At 40.9% G+C, this 20,169-nt stretch overlaps 1 protein-coding gene across 1 annotated transcript in view; it reads left to right on the plus strand.

Annotated features, from left to right (window-relative positions):
• ARID1B (AT-rich interaction domain 1B) overlaps nt 1-20,169 on the plus strand; it is a gene marked incomplete at its 5' end in the record, with an annotated part of 340,856 nt that overhangs the window by 303,690 nt on the left and 16,997 nt on the right. The window contains 3 exons of the mRNA XM_082481489.1: nt 229-387; nt 6,313-6,522; nt 9,930-10,134. Of these exons, the coding sequence (XP_082337615.1) occupies nt 229-387; nt 6,313-6,522; nt 9,930-10,134 (574 nt within the window). The remainder of the gene's footprint in view (nt 1-228; nt 388-6,312; nt 6,523-9,929; nt 10,135-20,169) is intronic.

Consider the following 20,169-nt stretch of genomic DNA (forward strand, 5'->3'; position numbering starts at 1 on the left):
AGCAAACTTTCCAAATTATACTAATTAACAATGTTGTTTTAATACCTTTTATATATATATATAAAAATATATTTATATATGTGTGTGTTTTCTGTATGTGTCTCTCTGTTTATATATATTTTATATATAAAAATTGGTCAGTCTGTTAAACTGGATGTATTTTTTTGTTTTTAATAAAGTTTGCCCTGCCTTTGTCATATTATTTTTTTTTTTATTCCTCTACCACAGGATAGCTACAGCTCTCAGGGTATTTCTCAGCCCCCAACCCCAGGCAACCTGCCAGTCCCTTCCCCAATGTCCCCAAGCTCTGCTAGCATCTCCTCATTTCATGGAGATGAAAGTGATAGCATTAGCAGCCCAGGCTGGCCAAAGACTCCATCAAGCCCTGTAAGTGGCTCTGGTTTTTTTGGTTTTTGTTTATTTTTTTGTAATTAATTATATTTTAATGCTTGCTTGTTTGTTTTGTAAATTCCTTTTCTTCATTATTTATCCACTAAACAGTTTTCTTTCTTTATAACACTGGGTACAAATTCTGCTCTCGGACACATGACTGTAAGTTCCACTGCCTGGCTTCAGTGGGGCCTGAGCATGCTTATCCAAGGGCAAAATTTGTCCCAACAGTACTTTGAAATAAGAAAGAGTAAAATTGCGTGCATCATGCAAGTGTGCTGTCTGGTAATAACAGCAGTTGTTGTGAAGAAAACATCCTTCCTGTAATGCATCAGCTTCCAAGCATGCCGACTGTGTTGTTAAGGACAATTCCATTTCTGTTCCTGGGCCCAAACTCCTTCACACAACTGACTTCACTCTGGTTGCTGGACTTGTCTTTGCTAGGATTATTTAGGAAAAAAAAAAACCAAACCAAAATGAGAAATCTTCTCCTCTATTGAAACTAAAGTCCGTCAAAGTTTGAATTGTAGACTCAGCACCATGAAAAAGCTGCCATGTATATTTTTGGAACGTTTTTAATTTTGAACTGTGTATTTGGAAATACAATCATTAGGTTATCGGGGCGCAGTCTACAACAAAATTGTTCCTCTTTTTCTTCATTCAGTTACTTTGAAATAACCCAGATTGTGGGTAGAAAAAACGTGATGCCTGTATGTTTTTAGAAAACTATTTTTTAGATTAATAATCATTCTCATACAGGTTGTAAAGACAAACCTGTGAGAGGTGTGTGGAGCTAAAAATATATTTACTTGTATGTGTATCTCTATATACATACACAAGCAGAAAATCTATATGTATATATAGAAAAGAGACTGGAGATATAAACAGATATGGCCTGTGGGGAGCAAATGTCCACTTGGTCATTTTTGCTTTGGTTTTTTGAATTATAAAAATACATGTTGATCTTTTTTTTTCTTTTTACCAAAAGTAATAATGATCATAATTTCTCTGTAGAAAAATACTGCAATATATTTTTGTGAGGAATATGAACGTTTTTTTTCTGATGTTAATGTGCACTTAAAATAGCAACAGTTCTTTGATACTGATTTTCACAAAGTGATACCTTGAAGAGTATGTCTCGGTTCAAATAGAGGAGGGCCAATTGGAGCGAAAAAGGTCTCCCCATCCAAAAAACAGACATCTAGTGAATCCCCTGAGCAGAGGGGCAGCATGGCATGAAATGCACCGCCTTAATGTTTTGATATTTATTTGGCAGCAACTTTGAGTCTCAGAAGGCAGCTGGTGTTACTTGTTCCCACAAAGTTTCATCTTTTCCTTAACGGTATTTCTGAAAGGGTGGTACCAAAAACGGTGTTAGTTTTCTTTGTAGTAATGTTTTGGGTATTGCTTGTTTGGGGGTTTTCTGGAGGAAAGCAAGAGAGTTATTGCATAGGCTGTCTAACACATCAAGTTCTTGTCCTGCAAGGCTACCAAATGATAATGCATTCCTGAGCTCATTGCATAAACTGCGTAACAAATCCTAGAGTCATTATGAACACGTGGAGTTTTTTTTCCATGTAAATATGACAAAGTATAGCGTTGGGAAAAATAAGTGGAGGTAGTTTGTGCTTTCAGTTTCTTCTGAATGCCCTTCTGTCCAAAATGCCCTTCTGCGTCTTTAGCTCCAGTTAGCTTCTTGGTACGCAGATATGGATAAATACAGTGCTGTAGAACGATAGAAAAATAAGTGCTGCAAATTAGCTGATTGCTTTTTACCTATGAAGGCCATTGTATTGGAAAACTTCACTGACTTCAACAGCAGCCTGACATAGACTGGAATGATTGATTGCAGGCGTTTCATTACACTTGAAAACAGCCTGAATTTGTTCATTAAATCCCAAAGGTGCTTCATGTGCTACAACTTGTCCATTCTAGCAGAGGATAAAAGCAAGGGCAAATGGTCTGCGATTCACTTCACAGTATCCCTGTGATCCAACTAAGTGGATCCTCTCTTTCAGCAGTTTTATGTGGAAGTGAGGCATGAGAAAATATGGAGAAGGAATTGTTGAACGTTATGTTTTGAGGACTTTTGGGGTACGTAGGTAAAAGAACACTTCTGCTATGCTAAGTTTGCACGCAGTGTGCATCCCTGACAGTGGCGAGGTGGCTTTAAAATCCTTTAAAAGAGAATTTGCAAGTGTGGGTGTGAACTATACAGGGTCCCTGCGACATGAATAAAGCAGTAGGTTACGAAAACCCCATAAAATGCTGTTCACTGTCCGTAGGTACACATGAACATGACAGTGAGTACACTTGAATAGTACTATATCCCCATGGTGCTAGCTGTGAGGGGTCTGCAGAGTCCTCCAGGATGAAATCTTGACAGAGGATTGTGTCCTGCAAAAGACTCTGCCAGAGATTAGACTTCGGCAGTTTTTGTGGCCTGTGTATGCACACTCTGTTCTGTAGTAAAATAGGTCTACGTAGTAAGTATAACATTGGCAAATTCTTCATTGAAGTGGGGGATGTGAACAGTAGATAGTTCTATAAATAGAGATGTTTAAAGGTGTGTACAGAAACAACTACCCACTGCCTTAATGTGAGAAGAACTCCTACAGAAATTTGTGTTGCTCTGACGGATTCTGCAGACTCACCATACAGGAGTCTGTGTATAATACAGTTTTAATGGGTGGTAGGTATATTGAAAATAAAGTGTGGGGTTTGACCAATTTAATATGAGAATTGGCTTTGTTATCCACATATTTGGATGTGGGTTTTTTACATCACCCATTTAAATATGGCCAGTCATATCATGTAGAAGAGTGCTGGGGACTGAGGGCAAAGTAGGATACAACTAAATCGGTAAAGATATGTGCCACAGGCTTGCATCAGCATTCTTTTATCACCAAAATTATCAACTAACTTAACAGAAGGAAAGCCCTCTTACAATCTGCTAATGGGATCGTTTTGTAATAAACCCTTATTTTCTGAGGGTTAACATTCACCTATAGGCAAATTTAGGCTTCCAGCTGAACCTGCCCATGTGGAACTGAAGTTTGTTTGTGTGTAGACTAGCTTGCACACATCTGTCATTTTTATATGTTTACATTTGTAAAAATAGAGAAGAGAAAAAGATCTTTACTCTTGAGGAATAGCATTCTTCCCTCCAGTACATTCTTCTAAAGTTAACATTTCATTTTAGAAGAAAATTGCACCCATTTTACAAAGCGTGACAACCTGAAAGCTCACACAGTAAGAAACACTTCTTACCTTCTGTAAGCTGTGAAAAGTTTTCAGATTATACTGTCATTTTAGAGCCTGCTGCCACACTGCTGAACAGCAGCATCATTTGAGACGTATAGCAGAAAAACCCAGAATGAAAAATTCTTAACTGGGTTCCATTCTGCTCTGAATCTGATTTGAAAAAGAGAATCTTACTATATAAAAATGAAAATGTAAAACTGGTAAATCTGAATATTTGTAATCATGAACTACCATAAAAGTGAAATTGGAACTATTTTGTTGGCTCATATGTTAGTATATAAGCACATACAAAATGTGCTAGGTGAAAGCTGAAATTTCCCACCTTCATTTTTATTAGAGTTCTCTGGCATCATAAGTGTCAGTTTAAAATTAATGCTGATGAGCAGTAGAGTAACTTTGTTCTTACTGCAGTTGGTTGTGGAGTAGCTCCAGTTTATTCAGCTGTTCAAGCTTATGTTCTCACTACAAAATCAAATTAGTAGCAACATGACTTGCCTACTTCCCTCTTTCCACCCACCCCCAAAAAAACCTTTGACAAAGTATATTTGTTGGAAAGAGTTAAACTGATTTTCTTAAACACCCGGATACATAGCAAGTGGTGCTTAGAGTAAACTGGTTGCCATTACAGAATCAGTTTGTGCTTTCATTGCATAATCTGCAGGACTCACGTCAAAGTATTTCACTGCCAGCCACTTAGTAAAACAATTCAGCCTTGACTCTGACTTCAATAGGAGTTGTAACACAACTGAATCTGGCTCAGGTAAATTCAAGAGTGCACCTCATTTCTAAGTAAGAACAGTAATAATATTTGTCTGTAGGGAGGACTACTGCGAAGAAGTTCAAGTATCAGGAAGCAAGGCAGAAAACTTAACAGGAGGCTATTTATTTAATTGAAATTAATATCCATTCACTGTAAAGAACAGCAATGGCTCACAGAACTGCTGGGTCACCCCCCTTGGCTTCATGTCTCTTTTCTCCTGGCTCTCCTCCAGCGTTGCCAAGTTTCAGCTAATGGCTGGAGGGAGATACAGAGCCTGTCATATTTTCCAGGCTAACATGCAAGATGAATGGTGGCAAGGCTTTTAAAGTCATGCTGCCCCACTGCATCTTTCGTGGTGTTGAGTGCCAGTCCTCACCAGCACTATGTGGGGACGTGAACGAAGTAGGTGGTTCTGCAGCATCCGTGAGGCACTGCTAGGGTCTTGCTTAGAGATGTTCAACTAGAAATAAGTTTCTGTTTACTTCAGAATAGTGCTGTCTCCTGTTCAAAGTCAGGAAAAGGCAAAGGAGGGAAAGAGTGATTGACTAGATGAGTGTAAAGAAGTGTCTACTGCAATCAACAACCAAGTTTAAGATTTCACTATACAGACATAAAGGATATGTTTCCCGTCATATATTTGGCTCCTTTCCCAAAGTTTTATGTCAATCTTTTTCTCTTGTGTTTAATTCTGAACCACTCCCATCTTCCACTGCTGAGCAAATCACTTCACCTTCTGCAAGCAGGAGGGTCTTCCTGCGGTAGCAGCAGCCCCTCTCTGCTGTCAGATCAGAGGCAGCGCAGATAGGGTGTCGTCTGTCCACATATGGCACGTAGCCCAGCTCACGGGGTTATATTGCACAGAAAAGATATGGTGAGAAGTTACAGCTTGTGTAGTAGCCTCAGTGATTTTCGCCATCTCCGCATAGAGAAGAAAAGGTCATCAAGATGACATGAGCTTTCATTAGCTGTAAAGCCCACATGGCAGCAGGAAGACGGGTTCACTCGTGCATTTCTGCCATGTGAGAAAGAATTCTGCTCTTTCTACTTCTCTTTCGCTTTTCCTGGAGGTGGTTCAGTTCTGATCGCTGTGCATCCCTTGTTTTCCCAGCTCATCATACACATTCTCTTTGCAAGGTAGGACATGTGAGATGGCTATTCTCTGTCCTCTTTCAAGGGAGGAGAGTAGTAGCTATTCATAAGCATTATTGGCTCAGGCAGCTAATTGGCAGTTCAGAAAGAGTATTGCCACCAGTCTCCTTGTACTGTAGGCACTCTTGCTCATCTTGCTTTTTGGCCAGCGGTAGTGCGAAGAGGTAGTAAAGCATAACCATTTGTGACTCTCTAAAGACAGTACTGCTCCTCAGTGTGCTAGTTTGCCATGATTCATGCCTTAGGCTGCTTTTGTGCAATTCCTGTTCTGGAGGAGCACTTGTCAGGTTTTCTAGCCCCTTATGGGGGAGCAAAGGGAAGAGGGTTGTTTTGGTTTGGTTTTAGGATTATGTAAACTTGTGTGGGACAAACCTGTTTTTAATTTTACTCAAATTATTGCTTACAAAGCACTTTGAGATAAGTGGATGAGAAGCACTATGTGAGAGCTACCTCTTCTTAAAATGACATGAGGCAACATCAGAAACTTGCCTTCTGGGATCCAAAGTTCAGATCAGTGAAAGAAATATGAAAATGGGGAGTTTGGGCCCTTTATTTAAAAAGCTGAATTTTCCGTATATGGACAGAATGTACTGTTTGTGCCTGAACTAGTAGCCTTCATTCCTGACTGTTGTGTGATAGCTTTAGTTTGTTTGACATCTTCTCTTTTTCAATGTTGTGAGTTTCTTACTTTCTTTTCCCTCCCCCTCCCACCCTTCCCCCAACTCTTTTTTTTGCTTCTTGCGATTTAGAAATCAAGTTCCTCTACCACAACTGGAGAGAAGATCACAAAAGTCTATGAACTAGGAAACGAGCCAGAGCGCAAGATGTGGGTAGATCGGTACCTCACGTTCATGGAGGAGAGAGGCACACCTGTGGCCAGTCTGCCAGCTGTGGGCAAGAAGCCCCTGGACCTGTTCAGGCTCTATGTCTGTGTCAAAGAGATTGGAGGTTTAGCACAGGTGAGAAGATGTGATTGAAAGTGAACCTTTTGAAAAGGCAATACGCATTTTTTTCTAGAGTATTTCCTGCTGGTTACACGCTTACATTTTCAGCCTTGACAACATTGTTGAAGAAAATAGAGTTTCATGCTTTAGTATTTGCCTGGGCTGCATAATTGCCCTAAAACTCTACAGTTTGAAACAAAATTGACCATTGCTATAGACAGATGAAGTTGTTACCTGTTCAGGGGGATCCAGTAATGCCACTAAGAGAAGAAAAGAGGAAAATGCCGTTGGATCAAAGTTACGGGTAAGAAACACATGATAAAGCTGAAAGGCAAAGGAGATTTTGAAATCTATCTTTCGCAAATAGGGGTATTGCCTCTAGGACAAATCAGTTCATCTCTCCAGACAAGTGGCAGATACATTCTTGAAGCACAGTCCTTTGTCCCAAATCTTTCATCTCAGACTGTCAGTGTATGGTACCTTTGTTTAATAGACACAGACTGTGCTTTCCCTGTGTTTGGAAAATGCTTACCAGGATGTTTTGGGTTGCCTTACAAACGTAATGGTTACAAGGAAAAGGTGAATTACGTAATTGAGCTAAGGGAAAATGAAAGCAGGAAGAGCTGAGACTGAAAAAGTCACAGATGGAAGAGACAAGCTGTGGTTTATGTTCTCACCAGTTAACTGGAAGTTTTGCAAAGGGATGTTTGGAAATTACTTGTGAGTTCTGTAAGACTGACAGTCACAGAGCAAAACTTAATGTTTCATTGTCTAGCACCATCAAAAAGGAAAGCAGGAGAAAATAGTCAGTATTTGTAGCCTTAGATTTGGTATTTGAAGTTGTCTGTCCTTGCCTGATGCTTTTACAAAGCATCCCTTGCATCTAGGGGGTCGGTCTGGCTGTGTGCTAGAAGCTACTGTGAAGTGCTGAGACCCATAATTTCTGTGGAATGAAGAATGTTCATGGATGTTCAGTGCTTTGCAAGATGAGCTCTTAAAAAAAGCTATGTAGATAAATATGTATATGCAATATTTAATATTAAATAGATAATATTTAAATAGATATAGTTTTACACTGATTACAAAATCTGAACTCAAAAATACGGCAAACAGATCCTCAGAAAGAGAACGTGTTTTAATAATTTATATTGTTAGTTCAAGAAAGAAATGTCCAACATCAATTAGTACCTTTTTCAATGCTATTTTGAATAGTACGCCTCATAACATAGGATTTGACTACTGAATTAGATCGTTGGCCCTTCAGGTCCAGAGATTTTAGCTATTCCTGTTATTAAAGGAAGGCAGAGAAACCTAATACAGTTCCCCTTGCCAGTTGTTAAATGCTGTATATGGGTAAGAGATGTTATCCTGACATTTTCAGTGATCAGCTCATGCCCCTCAGCATCATAAAGATTTGATTACTTTTAGCGCAGAAACTTTATTACAGGTAAATCGTATCATGCAGCTGCTCTGCCTCATACAGAGTGATTGTGCCCATAGTATGACTCTTAGCATCAAAAATTAAGCAAGATGGGGGGCAGATGGGGTATTCTAGAGAGCCATTCATGTTTTCTTATTATGGAAATCTTTTTTCTTTTGGGACACACAGTGTTGATTTGCTGTGACAGACATTGTGTATTGCCAAAGAATAGATGTTGTTCACTTAGACTGGTCTTTGAAAGAGGTTGAGTTACAAATGCTTCAGTACTGGTAACAATTGACACTGAAAATAAAGGCTCCTGGGTTTGCTTGGTGTGCCCACGAGTGATCACCATATTTACCTGTTTGAGGCTGCTGAGAGGTGCAGAGCTTTGCTTGCTGAGGTTTATTCAAATGCATCTGTGTGATGCTCTCCTAAAAAGCTGTTGCTCCAACTGCTGCACTCCACATCTCATGATTCTGCCAGAGAGTGACTGGGAGCGGAGCTGTACGGCAGCGGCTCATATTGTCTGCCTGAACAGTTGCAATTGATGGGGTCCAACATGAACAGACCAGCTGTTGGCAGTCTTCTTTTAAATGCCAATATACTGGGCATTTAGGCATGAATGTTTCTGTTTGCATTATGCAATGTGTTCATTACGCACCACTTAGCTGTAAGTCAGTAGGCACAAAGGGCTGTGTAACTGGATTTCCAGCCTCAACCAGGGCAGTTTATGAAAATCTTGACTCCTTTAACTCCTGGGCTCTTGCAGGATATACCAGAGAAATAAAACCACTTTGCATAGCCGTGCCAACCTGCTTGCTATTAGTGCTGTCCCCAAAAGATCTTTGCTGACTGGCAGCAGTCACGGTGCTATTAACCACCGAAATGTAAGAAATGTTTCCTTTGCTGGCCCGCAGGCTTAGGAACACTACAACTAATGATAAACTTTGTAGCTATACAAGTAAAGTTGTAGTTACTAAAACCTCAGGGCAAGCAGAAGTCGTCATGGCATACAAGAATCGGCATTCTTCCCCAACAAAAGCTGAGATGCTCAGACATTTAAAGCTCATTTATTCCAGCACTGCCTCCCCTCCTTGGATCATACCTACAATTGCACGAGTGGTTGAATGAACTCTGAGCATCAGGTATTACAGCAAAAATATGGGTTGCTATGAGTGGTACAGCTGAGCGAGCCAGTGGCATCATCCAGGATGACAAATGAACTTCACTGTTATTACAGATCAGCTGTGTTTGAGGAACTCATGAACAGTCTTTCAATATTCTCAGCCTTACACTGCAAACAAGACTTGCAGCAGAGTTGTGCAGTCAGCACTGTAATAGAGAGTATTGCTGGACTAGCCCTGTGTGTTTGAAGTCTGCCTTAATTAATTAAGGGGCCTCGCTTCACTCTGCCTCTCATGTAGCCAAAGGATCATTGATCTGTCCGTGCAAGACACCCTAAAGCGAAAGGACGCGGCCAGGAATTACAGGCTGAACAGTTTGACAGCTGGTGGCTATTTTTGAGAAAAATTTATTTTTCATATCAATGCTCAAACACTTAAATTGCAGAATAACACTGTTATTGCTTTCTAAATTAGTTTTTAGAAGCTGCTTTTTAATTAGAATGGGGTGGGTGTGGGTGGGAGTCGGAGAGAGGGAGAATGAGTGTGCATTTGCTTGCAGATGGATTGCTAAATGAAGAGCGTAGGCCCTGGAAGAGTGCAAGGCATTTAAAAGATGCACCATGCAGAAGACTCTCCACAAGCAAAGCTTTTTATGTAGCTATCAGCAGGTTCCTTAATGGTTTTATAACTGTAAATGCTGTCTATGCATTACTGCGTGTGGGAGGAATAAGCTTTAGTTAAAAGAGGAAAATAAAAAAGTAAACCGCGACATTGAGTGCTTTTTTTTTTTTGCCTTTTTTTTTTGCCTTTTTTGTCTCCTGACTTAAACAAACCACTTTTCTGCAAACCAATGATTCTGCCATTTATGTTGCTAGGTTAATAAAAACAAGAAGTGGCGTGAGCTGGCAACCACCTTGAACGTTGGCACTTCAAGCAGCGCAGCCAGCTCCCTGAAAAAACAATACATTCAGTACCTGTTTGCCTTCGAGTGTAAGATTGAGCGAGGGGAGGAGCCCCCTCCAGAAGTCTTCAGCACTGGAGATACTAAGAAACAACCTAAGATTCAGCCGCCATCTCCTGGTAAGTCAACAAAACTGCAGCTTCTTACACAACCATTTTTTGAATGCAAAAGATGCTCACTATGCTCACTATGTTGCAGTTTATATATTTAGAAGCATGTTTTGCTAATGCTGGACAAACAACAAAGATAAATATGTTGTTGGCATCTTGTTTTCAAACTTCGAGCTAGCTCCTGAGTCAAGTCAGATTTAACTCTGAAGGGCCATCTGCAGTCATGTATCTAGTTTGTCATTGCTCACCCTAACATATAAAGATGTGTGTGCCGGCATACCCTTAATATTCAGAGTTACGTTGGAATAGTAAAAAGAACAGCATTCTGCACGGATGTCCATTTGCCTGAAGATCAGATTCTGGTACTTGCACTTTCCTTGCTATGACTCTGAAGCTGCATTTTCAACACAACTGTTGGTCAGTAAAGCTTCAGTTGGAGTCAGGACGGCAGATGTTGGACTGATCGGTGGGTCTCAGATGGTTGCTCTGATACAGCACATGTTGAATGTCTGGCAGATGGCAAGTTGAGAGTATGGTGTATCCCCATTGCCAGACCTCGTAGTTTGGAGGCATGCTCTCTGCTTTTTTGTTGCTAATCCTGTACGTCAGATAAGTCGTTAGCATCACTGTCTTTATCTTTTCGTCTGAAAAATTGGAACTGGAGAGGCTCGATTTTAGCTGTTCTTTTCGCGTGTACAGTGTGCTGTTTGAAACCACACTATTTTCTTTCTAAACTAATTCATCTTAAGACTCTCAAGATTGGACAGTCGTGAGCGATATTCAAGGCAAGAAAATTCTTCAGTTCATTTTAAGTAAGTAGGAAAAGGTGTAGTAGTATTAGGACTTCTGGACTACCCATGGAAGAGAAAATATTTCCTTTGATTTGCTGATTATTAGGCTTTTCTGACCAACAAAATAATTTTGTTAATACCTACCTTCACAGTTACTGTTAGGCAGACCTTGTCTTTTATTGACAAGAGGATATAATTCCTTGAGTGTTTACAGCACTTTCCTGCATTAGAAGGCAGTATTAGGAAAGTATTAAATACCTGAATTTCTGTTAGTGCAGTTCACTGGTTGAAAATGGGAAGTGGTAAGTTAGGCACCCAGCAAGCTCTCCAGCCAGTTTGCAGGCTGCATGGCTCCGGTTTGAGAATTCCTATCGTGCATACCAGAAAATAGCAAAGACCTTTATAATCATATAATACAGTTCTAGCTTTTACAAGATAATTTGTTATGATAGCGCTTTTCAGTACAGAAGAAGATAAAGGTGATAAAGCTTAAATCTTTTTAACCTGGTGTATTCAGTGTAAGGATTTGGGGGAACATTTAGTCAAAATCTTTCTAGGTACATCGTTTTGTGTAATACCTTAAATATTTCCTCCTCCTTGTTAACACCTAGGGTTATCAGGTACCCCAATGCTAATTATTTAATAGAGAAGATAACTAAGTTATTTTGCAAGGCAAGTTTAGAAGATGGGGGAAAATACTTGGCACTAGAAGTGAAGCCTATAGTCCAAATGTTTATCTGTCTGAAATGAGCATAGAGTGTCCTGAATGTGCCCGCTGTAAAAAATAGAAGATTGTGGACAGGACTGTTAACGTCCCAAGAAGGCTAGTAAGGGGAGCTGAAAATGTTAGACTTGTTAAGGAGAGTGAAGAGGAAATCCATCTGTTTCTAAAACCAAACAGCGGTATCAAAAATTAGAGTATTTTGCTTTGCTCTCTCCTCCCTTATCCCTCTCCCTCCAACACGGCTCTCTGTAGTTGTTTCGGGGATGATCACCATAAATTGGCTGAATTTTGAGATGAAGAATCATTATTTAAACAGAAACTTGAAAAAAAGGAATAGAAATGTCAGACGTAACACTTTTAGAGGCTCCTTTTGCATCATGATGCTACAGATGAAAATTGCAAAGTTCAAGTTTAAATTTATCATAACATTCAAGCAGGCTGTCTATGAGGAGAACTGAAACTATTTTTCTAAAATAAAAACACAGCAGGACAGAGAGACTAGAAGAGGGGGAAGCAAGCAAAGATCTCAAGGTTTGTTTTGTTGGTGAGAAAAGAGCTCGTGTCACTGAATGGACTGCACTTCTGTATGGAGAAAGGCTTTCCCAGTGTGTATCAGCTTTAGTACATGAAATCCCGCTGAGGTATAGATGCTGCAGAGAACGCAAGCCTGTTCTCTTTAATAGTCAGCTTTTTTTGTTGCTCCTTTTTCTCTAGTATATAGCAACATTAACATTTTAACTGCACAAAAGAAGGAGAGTTGTAGATGTACTTTAGATAATCTGTTAGTCTTTGGCATTCAGAGGGAACACGAGCCCAGTACAACAAGCAGTAGCCTCCAAAGGTCCTTGCTTTAACCATTAGCCTCTGTTGTGCAGTTAGCTCAGTGTAGGCAGAGCCACTTCGAAGCCAAACCCATTTGCAGAGAGCTTGTTACAGTATTAGGGCTGAAGTTAATTCTGATTAAAAAAGCAGGGCAATTTGTCTCAGAGGGGATGGTATTTTATTTTTTCCAATTCTAACCAGCTGATGCTATGAAATCAGGGTCAGGAGAGACTAAAAATCAGCCCATCTTCATAAAACTTTTAAAACTAAGTATTTCAATTGCTCATGAGAATATATAGGGAATATATATATATAAGAATATATATGGACTGGCACCCTTCTTGGTACAGAGAAGAATTCAGTTCCTATGTAGGTATAGTTCCCAGGTAGATGTTCCCACTTAGTGGATGAGGGAAAAGCTGTGGATGTTGTTTACCTGGACTTCAATGAAGCCTTCAACACCATTTTCCACAGCATTCTTCTGGAGAAACTGGCTGCTCATGGCTTGGATGGGTGTACTCTACGCTGGGTGAAAAACTGGCTGGATGGCCGTGCCCAGAGAGTGGTGGTTAATGGAGTTAAATCCAGTTGGCAGCCGGTCACAAGTGGTGTTCCCCAGGGCTCGGTACTGGGGCCGGTTCTCTTTAATATCTTTATCAATGACCTGGACGAGGGGATCAGGTGCGCCCTCAGTAAGTTTGCAGATGACACTAAGTTAAGCGGGAGCGTCTATCTGTTTGAGGGTAGGATGGCTCTACAGAGAGATCTGGAGAGTTTGGGTTGATGGGCCAAGGCCAATGGTGTGAAGTTCAACAAGGCCAGTGCCGGGTCCTGCACTTAGGTCATAGCAATCCAATGCAGTGCTACAGGCTTGGGGAAGAATGGCTGGAAAGCTGCCCATCGGAGAAGGACCTGGGGGTGTTGGTTGGCAGCTCACTGAATATAAGCCAGCAGTGTGCCCAGGTGGCCAAGAAGGCCAATGGTATCCTGGCCTCTATCAGGAATAGTGTGGTGAGCAGGACTAGGGAAGTGATCGTTCCCCTCACTCAGCACTGGTGAGGCCCCACCTCGAGTACTGTGTTCAGTTTTGGGCCCCTCACTACAGGAAAGACCTAGAGGTGCTGGAGCATGTCCAGAGAGGGACAATGAAGCTGGTGAAAGGTCTGGAGAACAAGTCGTATGAGGAGTGGCTGACGGAACTGGGGTTGTTTAGCCTGGAGAAAAGGAGGCTGAGTGGAGACCTTATCACTCTCTACAACTACCTGAAAGGAGGTTGTAGCGAGGTGGGGGCTGGCCTCTTCTTGCTAGTGACAAGTGATAGGATGAGGAAATGGCCTCAAGTTACACCAGGGGAGGTTTAGATTGGATATTAGGAAAAATTTCTTCACAGAATGGGTTATTAAGTGTTGGAACAGTGTGCCCAGGGCAGTGGTGGAGTCCCCATCCCTGGGGGTATTGAGAAGAGGGGCGGACGTGGTGCTTAGAGACATGTGGTGGTTTTGTCAGTATTAGGTTGATGGTTGGACTCAATGATCTTAAAGGTCCCTTCCAACCTAGACAATTCTATGATTCTATGATTCTATGTTATGCCGGGTGGGAGCACGGTAACATTCAGTTCAGAGCAAATCAGTCATTGCAGATGTCCTGCACCCAGGGGGTGATTATGTGACTGCCTCACAGATGACCTTTAGAATGCAAACAGAGGGAACGCTAGGAAACACAGTGCAACAACCATAGTGAGGAGATTCCCATAGAAGGACGTGGTCAGGGAAAGGATGCAAATTTACGGGACTGCAAGGCAGTGGTCTGGGTCTGTGAGTTAGTCCATTTGCTTGTAGCACTGGATTTGGGATTCTCCCATCACTTCTGTTTTTTACAACATCTTGAATAAGGTAAATGGTATGTAAAGGAGTGAATAATTTAGTGCTATGTACTAGTGCAATTCAGGATAGTGTCAGCAATTATAAAAAGTTGGAAAAAGGAGTGAGGGTAGAGCAGCAAAGTGACAGGCTGGTTGGCTTTGTTCAGCAGAGGTCTGCACAGTAGCCAAGGTGTTAGGGGTAGGATTACCTGCCTATTTAATAAATGTGCTGGCTTCATACTACTGTCAGAGCCTCTTCTGTTCTATCATAAAACTCGCAGGGAGAGGTGGAGACCTGAATGTGCTTTAGTGTGGTTTGCACTGCTCTGAGACTGTGCAAGGTGGAGACATGCTTGTGGTAGGCTGAGGCCTTTGTATCACAGCTTAAATCTGTCTCGGTCAGATAATGCCGTCAGCAGTGAAGACCAGCAGCAGATGCCTAATGACAGGCTAGCTATTAGAGGACCCCTGTTGGCCTTATGTCCTGATTGTTGGGTCTGTGCCAAGGTCCATGTCAACTGTTGACTGCTCTTTTGCTGCATAGAAAATCCCTTATAGAGAGAGTGGTATTGTAGGTCTTCGTAAGCATCCATCTAGGACTCTGGTGCTTTCCAGAAGTGGGTGCAAAGCCAAAATGCTCTTCCTGTCATGTGTGTTTGAGGGTTTTGACCAAAATATGCACAAATTACGTAGCGAGTTCTAAACCAGAAATAATTCTGGGGGCCATTATGCTAAGCACTAATGGGTGCTGGAGAACAAATTTCAAAACAGCATCAGCATGAAGGAGTTATTTTCCTTTGCTGTACTCTGGCTCTGTGAACTCTTTAGCTGCAGTATGTGGTTATGTATGCGTGACTGTCAAAATTACAGATGGAGCGGTTTATCCTACGCTGGATGAACAGGATGGCCACAGTGGTACAGCTGAGGATGCTCCTGAGTAACACTCAGCAGCTGGCCCTGATGTCGACAGAGATTTCATCACAGCAAACCTGGAAAATTGTGCGCCTGTGTTGGGAAGAGAGAGCAGAGCGCGCCAAAGAGTGTGTTCCCTGCGTTTCCTTGGCAGCAGAGAAACAAGACTTGGGGAGAGGGATGGCGGGGGGGCGGGGGGGGACTACGCGACACAACACCACACGACACAGCCATTCAATGAGTGCATCTGTAACCAAACCCATCCGTCTCTGCTGGCGGCGGCTGACTGAAGTGCTATTATTAGCAGGCAGGTGATGTCATGGAGCGTGTCATGAGGCCAGCCAGGGAATCCCCACAGAAGATGGATGGGCAGGGGGTCGGGAGGGGTGGACAGGGGGACAGACAGAGGTGCCCCCACGCTTGCACCTGTACCCATGCCCGCCCGGCGGGGCCTCACCACAGCCAGCGGCCCACAGCCCAGCCTAACTGGGGCACCGGGTTCGTGCTGTGTAAATTATCTTCCCAGCGTGGCGGCTGGCTGTTCGCTCTGAAGTATGTGAATGTACTTAACCTTCAGTAACCTTTCCATTGTTTACTTTAGAGTATACATTTGTAGCTTCTGGCAAAAGGTAGGGATATCCTAGAGAGCATGTCAGGCCTCATATTAATGGAGTTTCAAGAGGTTGCATTCTTCTTTTTTTTTTTTCCCCTGAAGGGAAAAAATTACTGGCAAGAGAAAGATGTTTTGTTTTTTTTTTAACTGCGTATTTCTGTTCTGGTAAATAAAGGGTCTTTCCTGAAAGCAGTACTTACTGCCATGAAGGCTTTGCAAGGAAAAGGCATGCCAGTGCTATAATTCCATGCTGCCGAGAATAGCACATGCCATTGAGTGAACTCTGGAAGAGTTTGTAGGATCTCACCTTCTCAGTGACAAAGATGTTCATTTTGTTTCATTTTGGATGGATTTCCTATTGTTAAAAGCATATTCTTACAAATCTGTGATGACACTTGAAAGACAAGTGTTGCTTAGATGTGGATGCGAGATGAAGAATTCAGTAGGTATGTACACACAGGTTTTTTCCCATACATCCTTAAGTCAGCTGCAGGATCATGTAAGCTATTCTAAAAAAAATAATTGTTGTTTGTCTTCCTTCTTAGTTCTTTGCTTAATAGTGAAGCTTATAAAGCACTTTAAAAGATACGGTTTCTATTTCAGGATGTCCCCAATCAAAGTTAAACATCTACCATAATAAAAACCCTGCAAGGACAGATGTAAAAATTTCAGAGAGCAGCTTAGCAAATGTAAAATTTAAGGTGAAACATGAAAAACTAATACGGTACTTTCCTACAGAGAAGAGGTGGTTTTCAGATTCTTTAAGTAGAAAACATTGCAAATAGCAATGTGTGTCAAATGTATGTGTGAGAGAATGTAACTAGTTTGCATTTCACATGTGTGCATGCAGGCACCTGTGTGCACATGCTATATCCAAAAACTGAAATTTATTGCTTTGATGCAGAGTGAAGTGCTCAAAGGTTAGGAAATGCCAAAAGTGAGATAGAATCTTTTCAACCTTAATGATGTTTCCTTGTGCATATACAGTCCAATCCACTCTTAATTACACTTGGAAATTTTTTTCCATGAAAAGTCTGTGTCATTCAGTGCATGGAATAAACACTACTCAGTGGATGAGGAGCTATTCAGTATTTTGTGTTATCCTCACTTTTCAGTACACAGTCCTTAACTTGTGGCATAGTTTTCAACCAGACTCAAACAGAGAGTTATAAATTTACTCCTTGGGTTTTCTCATTTTCACTACAAATGTATTTGAGGGCTTTAAAAAGTATTAATCAGCCTTTGCAATACCCATCTGAGAGGGAAAGTAGTATGATTCCCATTCTACAGAAGAGGAACTGCACGGCATGAGTATCTGTTAATTCTAGGTGCCAGTTTTCTAAGTTTTGGCATGCATAGCCCTTTATATCATCTCATCTGTTGCTCTACATGTTCTGCACAGCTGGAAAACAGCATCTCTAAACAGACTGTCTGAGAAAAGGAACACACATCTAAGAACCTCTTTTGCAAAATTTCATTTCACTCATAAGCCCAGTATTGGACTCTTTGTTTCTTTATCCAGCCACTTACAGTTCTTTCCCTGCACTTTAACTCTCATTAGGTACATTTTCTGGGCTCTCTTGGTGTTCCCTGTTTTATAGCACCACATCCATCCAACTTCAGACTTCTCAGATTCTAATCTGACCTCAGCAGCATCCATGTCTCCTTTCCAGGTTCCCAGTCCCCTTGTCAGTCTCCTATTCTCCTTTTCTGTTGATGGTCAGAAACCCTATGACTTTGCCTTTGCTTGCCAACCTCCAGGTGTAACCGTGAGAGCTTGTGTGGGCTGGCTTCCTGGCTATAGCTCAGCTCCACATTCAAGACTGCCCTGATCAACCCAGGAGCTGAATTAGAGTCAGAGTCCTGCTCACCCCCAGCCTGAAATAAGTATAAACAGGATCTTCAGAAAATCAAGCAGTGAATGTATAGCAAGCTAATAATCTCTCTATATAAACAGGTATTTTTCACAAATTGATTTGACCAAATCAGGATAAACACTGGAACAGGAAGAGTACTTTCCCTGTCACAGGCCTGTCCCCAACCTCCAAGTCTCTTCTACAAACAATGAAGGGACCACTGGTGCTGTGTGTGAAAAAGGTGACCGAATATATACTTGGCTTGGAAGACTCACAGAAAAATATTTCTCTTTTGGGGACAACAGAAGGGGACGATGTATTTTCAAAGGCATATTCTTAAGAAAAGCTGGACAGTTACAGATGAAAATTTCCAAAACAAGTTAGTTTGAGGGGAATATCCATCAGGATGACTTCCTGATGATTGGCTGAAGTGTGGCAAAGGTACTGCAAATCACATCCTACAAGAGAAAGTTAAGTTGCTTAAAAAATTCTACCTGCTCTACCAACAATAACTATTAAGAGTACATACTTATTATTTCTGTAGGAATGTGCTATTTACATTGATGCTATTACTAAAATGTAGATGAACTATTCAGTGAGGCCTGTGAGTATGTGACATAGAAATAACTGCCTGTGGTTGCTTGTAGGTCATATCCACACTTGGGCTCTTCTTGGTAGCTGATGACCTAATCCAGATATTGAAACATTTGCTGTCCCTGTTCTGTAGAAGTGTCACTGACCCAATGGAGGTCAAGAGCAAAGCATATTAAAAAGCAGTACCTGAAACTTTGCACTTCTCAAGATAGCATTTGCCTTCCATTTTTTCAGCTGTTCATAAGCAGTCATTTAGAAAGAGGTGGGGGAAAAATAACCAACCACCCAGCGGAAATTTGACCTTGTAGCTTCAGTTGGCTATCTTCTTTTTGCTTTTAAACCTTTCCTTATCCAAGAAGATTACATACCACACTTTGTTATTCATAACAAAGATTCTATATTCATGCAGTCCATAAATACTGAAAACATATTTTACTTGTTTTCTTATGTTTACTTTAGATATGAATTAAGTTCTTGCTCAGGTAGGATAGGGAAGAACTTAATGGATGCTTAGTAGCCCATGATAAGAGAAATACTCAGGGTTAGGCAATATCATATTTTACAGTAAGTATATGGGTACACTAAGATGTTTACTTACATGTTTCTAATATAACAAGATGGTATGTGACAATGTGTGGCTTAACTCAGAATTCCTTTCAAGCTTTTTAGAAGTAGTCTAAAATTGTGTTTAAAGCTCAAGGGCAGGAGAATGATCCTGGCTCAGGGGTCATATATACAAAGAGCTTATTTTATGTGAACATGATGATTTTTTTTATTATCATACGGATTTGTTTTATTATAGCACTAAAGCCTTCAGTCAACTGTAGCATCATTTGTTGTAAATGTTGTTGTTACTGTATTAATGCAATCAGAGAGCTTTTCTTGAACTTTTTTTGAACCTCATTACTATGTGAGAATAATCCAAACATGCCTCAGAAAGCTGAGGACAAGAACAATGTGGTCCACACAATATGGATTTTATATGTGCACTTGCTACTGAGACCGATTTCCAGATAGTGGAACATGTGTTACAGATATAAATGAAACACATATAAAAAGGGTGTTCTTCAGTTAAAAACAAGCTCTGCCTGTCAAGATGATGAGTGTTCTAGGATTCTGAGTCAATTATAAACTACTCTCTCTTTCACACACAGAAGAAAAGCCCATGCTGCTTCTTCCAGTTTTCCCTCTAACAGTAATTTATAAAGTTTTGTTAATTGGTTGTTGAACGTAGATAGTCAGGCACTATAAAATGCTTACATGACAGTTCATAAAAAAGAAGGACTTCTCAAGCCAAAGCTATGTCTTTCTGAGTCTGTTAGATCTGTGAATTTTCTCTGTTGGTGTTTTTTTTTTCCCGATTGCATCTAAAGATTTGAATCCTACAAGTTCTCCTCGGGTGGAATTTCTGCTGCAAGGGCAATCAGATCCAAGGCTGAGACATTTTTACTAATTCCCACTTCCCAGCTTCTAAATCAGAAAACCACTATGTCAGATCTTTGGGGTTGGGGGTGTTTCTCCTCAGTAGTCACATGAAAATAATAACTTCAGTGTCTACTTTAAAAGACTGGTCTAGATATATTTTATCATTAGCTTATATGATAAGCTTATGTTCATTTAATGCCCTTATTACTGCTCAGTCTCATCGGAATAGAGCAGCACACCCTTTTCTACGCTTGCTGTTGTATCAAGAATATAGCTATTCACCATGGTTAAGGAGGACAGTAGTTAGTGCAAGTGCTTTCTGAGATCTCAACATACAAGTTTTTGCAGATGAAATAGATGCTTTGCAGAATTGACCTGGTCTTGTTATGTATGCTTTTCAATGACCCTAACTACATTTTGTTAAGATGTCTATTGCCATTTTTACT

The sequence above is a fragment of the Vanellus vanellus genome (genome assembly GCF_965231255.1).
Source record: "Vanellus vanellus genome assembly, chromosome: 3".
NCBI classification, from domain to species: Eukaryota; Metazoa; Chordata; class Aves; order Charadriiformes; family Charadriidae; genus Vanellus; species Vanellus vanellus.